Source organism: Lutra lutra, chromosome 16 (assembly GCF_902655055.1).
Source record: "Lutra lutra chromosome 16, mLutLut1.2, whole genome shotgun sequence".
Lineage (NCBI taxonomy): Eukaryota > Metazoa > Chordata > Mammalia > Carnivora > Mustelidae > Lutra > Lutra lutra.
In genome coordinates, this window is record NC_062293.1 from 59,503,129 (window position 1) to 59,511,653 (window position 8,525).

General features: G+C 62.8%; 1 protein-coding gene across 1 annotated transcript; it reads right to left on the reverse strand.

The window, feature by feature from the left end:
- ALOX15 (arachidonate 15-lipoxygenase) lies at positions 1 to 8,197 on the reverse strand. Its single transcript, XM_047708583.1, has 14 exons — positions 7,938 to 8,197; positions 6,485 to 6,689; positions 6,214 to 6,295; positions 5,991 to 6,113; positions 5,749 to 5,852; positions 5,401 to 5,561; positions 4,993 to 5,136; positions 4,054 to 4,263; positions 2,524 to 2,610; positions 2,256 to 2,425; positions 1,977 to 2,098; positions 1,309 to 1,409; positions 1,020 to 1,187; positions 1 to 909 (listed from the first exon to the last, which is right to left on the reverse strand). Exons 1-14 carry the CDS (start codon positions 8,070 to 8,072, stop codon positions 730 to 732), a joined length of 1,992 nt encoding a protein of 663 aa, XP_047564539.1. The 5' UTR covers positions 8,073 to 8,197; the 3' UTR covers positions 1 to 729.
- Positions 8,198 to 8,525: the final 328 nt, after the last annotated feature.

Consider the following 8,525-nt stretch of genomic DNA (forward strand, 5'->3'; position numbering starts at 1 on the left):
TTATTTGAGAGAGAGAGAGCAGGAGCGAGAGGGAGGGGCAGAGGGAGAAGCAGACTCCCCATTGAGCAGGGAGCCCAATGCAGGATTGGATCCCAGGGCCCCGGGATCACGACCTGAGCCAAAGGCAGCTGCCCAGGTGCCCCTCTGGTTAATTACTTGGATTTGGAGCTAACTTGGGGAACTGCAAACGGGTTATAGATATGGACGCCCCCGTTTTCTTCCATTTTCACTCTCTACGTGAGCCACGAGACAGAAATCTTGAGGACTGCTGTGAGTGCTTTGCTGTGTGGGATCTGCCTTCAGGACAGGGATAAGGCCAGACCAGTCAGAGAGATGTGCTACATTCTTTGGCCAGTATTTGCTTTTGGATAGTTTGTTCTAACTTCTTTTCTTTTGTTGCCTAATGTATCTTTTTGTTGCCATTTAAACCCAATTTTGTTTCAAAATCGTATTTGGCTCATGGACAGGTGGAGTGACCTGTGTGGACATTCTATCCTACTCTTGAAACAGTTTCCATAAATGTGGCTATTATCTGCCCCGGGGCGGGGGGCGTGGACCCAAATGATGCAGGAGGCAGGGGGCAGAGGCAGAGTCTAAATAAAATGTGGCCACAGACCACGGAAAAGGAACTCTCCCCGGGGCAGGGTGGGGACCGCTGGGAGTCAGAGGGGGACGGGACCGCAAGCACCAAAGTGTGGCGTGTGGCTTGGGAGAGGGGGGAGGTGGCGCTCAGATGGCCACGCTGTTTTCCACCAGGCTGGGCAGCAGGTACTCATAAGGCATGTCCAGCTTTTCATTCCGGGTCTTGATTTCCTTCTCCAGGACAGCCAGCTCCTCCCTGAACTTCTTCAGCACAGCCTTGGGTCCGGGACCCGAAAAATACTCCTCCTGGTGCTGGCCCAGAGCCACCTGGGCGGAGAGAGAAAGGCAGCTGAGAGCCCGGGACCCCCTCGGGCCATGCTTGTTCCAGCTGCCCCTTCCTGGAAGCCCTCGGGGCAGCCCCCACCCCATCCCCGCACCATCAAGGGCTGGCGTCGGCCCAGCTGCCAGACGATGGACATCTGCAGGGAGGCCTGATGGAAGTTGGGCAGTGTTGCCATCACTGTCTCCAGGGTCACGTCCTTGGTGGTCGGCGGGGGCATCCGCATGGTGCAGGGTGTGTTAGGGACCCAGGAGTACCAGTCCAGCTGGGGAGGGGCAGATATGCAGAGTCAGTGCCGGCAAAGCACGGAAAGCCCTTAGCCCGCCTGCCCCCAGCCCCGCCTCGGCTGCAGGTGCAAATCCCCAGCAGCCCCCTGTGGCGAGTACCTGGCCCAGGTGCGTGGAGGAGTGCTGGCCGGTGCAGGTAAATATGCACATGGTGAGAAAGCGGCTCATCTGGTCCCGGGACTGCAGGGAGTCGGGGAAGCCTGCAAGGGGTCCCGGGGAGTTAGCGGCTGCAGGGCCGGGGACAGAAGCTCGGCTCAGACACAGGGCAGAGCGGGGAGAGGACAGGGGTGAGGAGGGCACCGTGGGTGCCCTCAGGATCCGTGGTGCTGACCGCAGACTGGGTCAGATTTGGGGGGGGGACCTGCTGGGAGGGTCGCACCCCACGGGGCACGGCGAGAGCCAGTTGCAGTGCGGGTCAGGGGTTCAGCAACACTGGGAGCCGCGGCGGGACATCTACACCGCACTGATGGGCAAGTCCTACGATTCAGGCTTTCACTGTGTTTTCTTTCGTTTTCTCAGGGAGCTGGTTGTGAAACATTCACGGGTGACCAGTGGTCCCACTGCCTCTGGAACTAGAGGGGTTCTTGGGGCAGAGGATGGGATCCTGTCTCTAGCTGACAGCGAAGGAATCTGGGAAGGCCTTCGGGCGTTTTCATAGGGTTGGAAATGCTTCTGGAAGATGGCACAGAAGTTCGAGATGATTCTGGCGAGGTTCCCAGGGGAACGATCTTGCATGGGAGGCCCCAGGCGGGGGGTGCTAATCGTACCTCGGTCCTGGGCCCCAAGCAGCCCGACCTCTGTGATCTCCCGACACCAGGACTGCAGCTCCAGATCGTCCCTCACGGCCTCATCCGTCTTGTAGTGGAGATGCACGATACCCTGCACATAGCTGTCCCCGACAGTCCGAGAGCCCAAGCTCACTGGGAGCCTCGCGGCCCTGGGCTCCTCCCCACCGCCTCACCGGGTCAGGTGCCCCAGCCCCCCAGCCCAGACCCAGACCTCCTGTCCTAGCGTCCCCTCCCCAGCCCTGCCTTCCCCCTCCTCACCCAGCGAGGATTTCCCAGAGCCGCAGGGCGTCTTGGGCATAGAAGGACGACTGCACTCCCAGGAGCCCCCGGTCAGCCAGGTCATCGGGGGGGCAGAAGGAGCGGTAGGTGAGGAAGGCGCCCGCCCGCTGCAGCAGCTCCACGTGGCCTCCACCACCCGTGCTCACCACCTGGGGGGCGAGGACCAGGCAGGGTCGGCCCATCAGCCTGCCCGAGGCCAGAACCGGAGGGAGGGGTGAGCCCCTCGATGCCCCTGGTCTCCTCGTACCTGGTCGAAGACACCCCTGTCAGAGACGAGCCCGTTCCGGGCCCGGACGTTGATTTCCAAGGTGTAACGCAGGTGGGGAATGATGAGCTGTGGGGACAGGAGCAGGAAGGGCAGAGTCAGAAGAGACGGCCCAGTCCCTGCCGGGAACACCGCTGAGGAGCGGGAGGGGGCCGGCGGTCCAGGAAAAGCACAGACGTGAGCTCGGTGGCCCCCCGGACACCGCTGACTTACTGCTCTCTGATAACCCTAAGAAATCATCCTCCTTTTCTGTTTGTGTAAGACTGTGCAAGGTCGAGCTCAGTTTCTCGTCTGTTTCGTTATCAGCCTCTAAGTGGCCTTTTCCGAGTCATATGTATATAGGATTTATATATTCATACGTGATACACATTCTTAGATAAAATTCCTCCCTGAAATTTAATGCTACAGCTATACTGTGTCTATCAGGTACTATATGTATATACATGCTTTATACATAAAAATAGTACTTTTTTGCCTCCCCAGAAGCACTTTTCCCTCCTTGGGGGGCATAATGGGCCCCCACTGAGAATGCAGGGTCTAAATCGAGAACTTCATCTCCTACCCTTTTCCCTCTGTCCCTTCCACTCACCTTTCTTTTTTTTTTTTAAGATTTTATTTATTTATTTGACAGAGAGAGATCACAAGCAGGCAGAGAGGCAGGTAGAGAGAGAGGAGGAAGCAGGCTCCCTGCCGAGCAGAGAGCCCAATGCGGGGCTCGATCCCAGGACCCTGAGATCATGACCTGAGCCGAAGGCAGCAGCTTAACCCACTGAGCCACCCAGGCGCCCCTCCACTCACCTTTCTGTCCCTCAAACATGCCAAGCTTGTTCCGGCCACAGGACCTTTGCACTGGCTGATCCCTGTGCCTTGACCATCTCGAGGCTGGCTCCTTATAGTGTCGTTCTCAAAGGAGCCTCTCCTGGTCACCCAGCTTAACTCACTCTCCCATCACCCTGGCCTGCTTCTTTGCATTGTACTTAGCACGGCTGACCTCCAGTACCTCCATTACTGCCTGTTAGCCCATAACGGAAATAAAAACCCAAAGATCAGGACCTTGGCTGTCTTGCTTTGCACCAGCATCTGGAATGGCTCATGCCCCACGGGACACGCCAAGAAAACAAGTGTCCTGCTCATCCGCAGGGGCCAGGCTACTATCCTCCCAAGCACCCCAAATGCCATACAGGTCACTAGTTTAGGACTCTTCAAAACGAGCAGGAAAAATACTTTATGCTATTTGTATGGTCCCATCTGGTTGGAGTCCTTGTTCCTGGGCATGTTCTGTTTACAGCACGTGCGTGTGTCTGTGCTTTGAGAAGAGTAAGGCTTTGCAACCCTCGCCCCGCCGATGACTCATTCTCGCCTTCTTGAGAGGACACGCTGCCCCGTTCAGAAGGCACAAAGGGCTCCCGGCTCGCTCCTCTGTCCTGGCTGGCTCTCCCCACCCTCAGGGTCCCCAGGGAGGGTCTCCAGTGGCAGGACAATGCCACGGGACGGGAGGGAGTAAGGAGCTACCTTGAAGACAGGGTGTATGGAGGGAAGGCACCTCATGGTGGCCACAGTGATGACCTCGGCCATCAAGTGTCCCCGCAGAAGGTGGGACTGCAGCTCGTGCATCTGGAAGTCGGAGCTGCGGACCCAGCACTTGGCCAGCAGCCAGGCCATTGGGGGATCCGTGGGCAGGAAAAGCGGCGGTGGAGGGGACCCCACATGGGGCAGCTGGAGCTGGAGTGGGGACCAGAGAGTGGGATGAGTGCCAAGGGCCCTCACGTCCCCTCCCTTTCGTCCCTTGCCCACCAGGTGCTGCTACTCCCGGGCAGGCGCTACTCCTCACCTGCCTTCCCTACCTCCCTCCAGCCCCGAAGCCTTCCACAGAAACTGCTCCCCCGGCCTCCTCCAACCTCACTTCCCTTTTGCTCCCTGCAGTGTGGACAGGATTCAAACCCTCTGCTTCCTCCATCCCACACTCTTGCAACCCTGCCTCCACACGGCTGGCTGCGCCCCCCGTCCTCAGCGGTCACTTTTCCTCCTTATTTGTCCCATTTCTGCAGGAGCCTCGCCTGACTCCTCCCCCTCCCTCCCTGAACCCCGGCCAGTCTAATTGCCTTCAGCACCCACAGCTGCTTCCCACACCCGAGCCTATCATCACCTCCGCATTGGGCAGTCAGTGAACCCATCACCCTAGTCCCATGAGCCAGCATCCCCCTTCTGTGCCCTGTCCCGAAGCAGGTGCTTGCACAGCAGCCTTCGAAGGGCCCTCCCAGACCGCTCTGTCCTCAGAGGCTCCCTCTGCTCCAGAGTTTCCTCAGATTCGCCTGGTCTGTCTCTGCAGCCAGACTCCGACTTTCCTCCTTTCTTTCCCATTTCCTCCCGGGCATCTTAGGCCTCTGCCCTGAGCAGGGACTCGGGGAGCGGGAGCTCGGCCCCTGGGAGCAGAACCCGGGGTCCTCTCACCTGGATGGCCATGGGCAAGAGTTTCCCATCAGGCTGCAGCTTCAGCATGACCAGAGGGGCGGCCAGGTGCTGCTGGCTGCACAAGATGACATTGGCCTTGATCCCGTCCAGGAGCGAGAAGTCCACCTCGAACAGAGTGCCTCTCTGCAGGGGGTGGTTGGGAGGGGAGGGTATGGGCTGCTGTCATTGCGACTCTGTCTCGGTCGACCGACACTCTCACCCCACCCCGCAACCCCCCCACCCCCGTTCGCCGCTCTCACTCGGGGAGGAAAGCACGTGGTCGCATTTCTCACAATCACCTGATTTCTCCCGGCACATCCCTCCCTGCCAACCAGCAGGAAGCTGGGCCCATAGGGGACCCCACGCCCATCTCCCCGCGTGGCCCCTTTAGGGCTCCTGTGTCCGCACCTGGAGCTCCGTCTCCAGCTGGACCTTCAGCTCCTCCATCCCTGGGGGGAACATCAGGCGGGCGGGGAGCTGCTTCGAGCGCCTCAGCAGCATGGGGTTAGTGCCATTGAGGAACTGGTACCCGAATAAGGCGTCCTCTCGCCAGGAGTCCCGGACCTTTACTGCAGAGGGCGGGTGTGGAGAGTACCCTGGGTCGGAGCGCCCCCACCGAACCATCCCCTGACCACACACTTCTCGAGGGACCCAGGCCTCTGGTGTCCTGGCCCTGGCTCCCTGGCTGGGGGCGCTGGGGGGGTCCTGGGAGAAGTACTGGAGCTGGGCGTGGCGGGGGGGGGGGCGGTTACTGACCAGCCAGTTTGCTCTGGCCACACCAGAAAATCCGGTTGAAGTCATCCAGATCATTCCAGCAAGTCAGAACATTTAAAGAGTCTTTGATGGCCAGGTCTGCCAGCCTTCGGGGAAGAAGCAAAGAGTTTGAGTTGTGCTCAGAGTCTGACAGATAACCACAGGCACCCAGCTTAGGCCAGCCCAGCCCCATGCACCAGAACACCCTGGTCTTCCCTGGGACCCAGCGCCCCCCTTGTTCTCACCCCTTAGCCAGCGAGGCTTCAAAATCAATCCTCTTGTCTTCCAGAAACCGCTCATCTACAGGGAGGTCATTGATGGTGGCCCCGGCCACATTCAGGATTAGCCCATCTTTCCAGTTGCCCCATCTGTGGCCCAGAAGTGAAAGCAGATGTTGGTCCTCAGCTGGGCGGGGGTGAGCCCTGGGCTGGCGCGGGGGGGGGGGGGGGGGGGGGGGGGTCCGCTGACCGGTACAGCTTCTTCCTCTCTTCCAGCTCCTGCTCCCTGTGCTGCTTGAACAGGCCCTGAGGGTCGTCTCCCACGGTCCTGCCTAGAGGTGGGAAGGAAGGGACCAGTGGGGAGGTCTCTCCTGAGAGCCTCTCCCGGGTCCCCGCCAAGGGCGCCTCCTCTGCGGGCCCTGACCCTTCAGCATCCCGGTCTCCGGCAGCAGCCCCGGCAACCGGCCCCCTCCACATCCCCCCTCCTGGCTCCGCTGCCCCCACCCCCGCCCGGCGCTCACCAGTGCCCTCGGGGAGGCTCAGGACGCCACTGCCCTCCACCCAGCGGTAGCACGGAAACCTGAACTCGTCCCCGCCAGCCCCGGGGCCCTGCACGCAGATCCAGTTGCAGAACCAGGCGTCGTCCTGGAGGAAGTGCCGCTTGTGCACTTTGACGAACAGCAACCGCCCCAGGTACTCCTGCACGTCCGCCTTGAATTCCGTCTCCTGCGGGCGGCACAGGGCGCTCGGCGTCGGCGGGGCGCGCGGGACGCGGCCCTTGGGCCGAGCCCTGCTCCCGCGGGACGCCGGTCCGGCAGCTTCTGGGAAAGGAGCGCAGAAGGAGCCCGAAGGAGCAGGGGGCGCGCAGGACGCAGGTGCGTCGGGGTGAGGCGGGAGGAGGGAACACCGGGAGGCGCGCTCCTTCCTTTGCTTCTTCCTCCCTGCCGACCCTGCCAGTGAGCAGCGCCGCGCGGGGAGAGAGAGCACCGGGGCGCGGGGAGACGCGGGGCAGAGCAGGCGGCAGGCTGTGCCGGACAGCCCACGGCCCGGACAGGCCTCCCGCGGGACTGGCCGTCCGGGGACCCCTTCAGGAGGCAGCGCTCGGCCGGGCCGAAGGAGGGAAAGGCGGGGAGGCGTGCGGGGCAGGGGCTCGGGGAGACGCGGCCGAGGAGGGCTGGGCGGCGTCGGGGAGCTGGGGCGCAGGGGAGAGGTCTGCGGACGGGCGCGCAAGCACACCGGGAAGTCTCAAAGGTCATCCAGGGGCTTGGGATTCGTCCCGAGAACACGTGGGGGCACTTTTGGAGGTGGGACTGTTTGGAACAAACCCCAGAAGGGCTGGGAAGGGCCGCGCGGAAGCGGCGAGGCCGTGGGGAGGGTGAAGGTGACCCTGTTCAAGACACCTGACGGGGGAGGGTGGGGGGAGGACGCTGCTGGGGGAGCTCGAGGCGCGGAGGCCCGAGGGGTCCAGGAGGCAGAACGGACCGCGCCGGATTCCGGCTAGAGGCAGAGACGGAGAGGCGCGAGCGACCCCGGGGGTGGGGGGCGCGAGGGGAGGGCTGAGGGCTGGGAAGCGTCCGCGGGACAGACCGCCGCATCTGGGGGGCTTGGAGAGAGCCGGACAGGCGATGAGAACTGGGGGGTTGGGATCGGGGTGAGAACCAGGTAGGTGCGTCGGCCCTTGGGTGCTGTCATCTCCGGGCTTCTTCCCCCGACCGGTCCTCCGCTGCCCCCACCCCCGCCCGGGGAAGGGCCAGACACCTAGCAACGCGGGAGAGGACTCGAAACAGCAGCCTTGGGCATTACAGGACCCGGGAGGACAGGCGGCCCGGTCGAGGGAAGGCCGACTCCGCGCCAGGCCGGGCCCGCGAGCAGCGCGTCGGTCCCGAGGAGCCCGGGCGCGGGGACACGTCCCCAGCGAGCCGCGTGCGCCCCGGCCCGACCCCAGCGCCCCCAGCCCCGGCCCCCGCCGCTCACCTGGCCTCGCGCCGGCCTCACGCTCGTCCTGATCGCCGCCTCCCCGTGCTCGCCCACCAGCCACAGCTGCACCGGGTTGTTGGAGCCCGCGCACAGCGAGGAGCCGGTGGACACGCGGATGCGGTAGAGACCCATCTTGCCCGAAGACGAACGCGCCGTCTGAGGAGGAAGGAGAGCGGACGCGCTAATAACGGGCGCGACCCCGCCCCCGGGAAGCCCAGCGGTCGCAGGGTGCGGTGGCTTCCGGGTCCCCAGCCGACCCGCGCGCAGCCCAGAGATGAGCCCCAGCCCGAGAAGGCGGGCCTGGCGGGCACCCAGGGAGGCACGCGGTTCTCCAGGTGGAGGAGAAGGACGGAAGGGGGAAGCGGAGACGGACGGGGGCAGCAAACCTGCAGGAAGCAGGCTTGGACGCCGGCCCCGCAAGCAGACAGAGCGCGTGGCTGGGCGCACAGATGGGCTCCCCAAGTGGCTCCTCTGGGAAGGGTCCTGCTTATTAAGGTTGCAAGGGGCGGGGGGAGCAGAATGAAGAGGGCAACTCGCTCTGCAGGTGTTTGTGAATAAGGCACGTCCTGGCCACCGAATTAACCC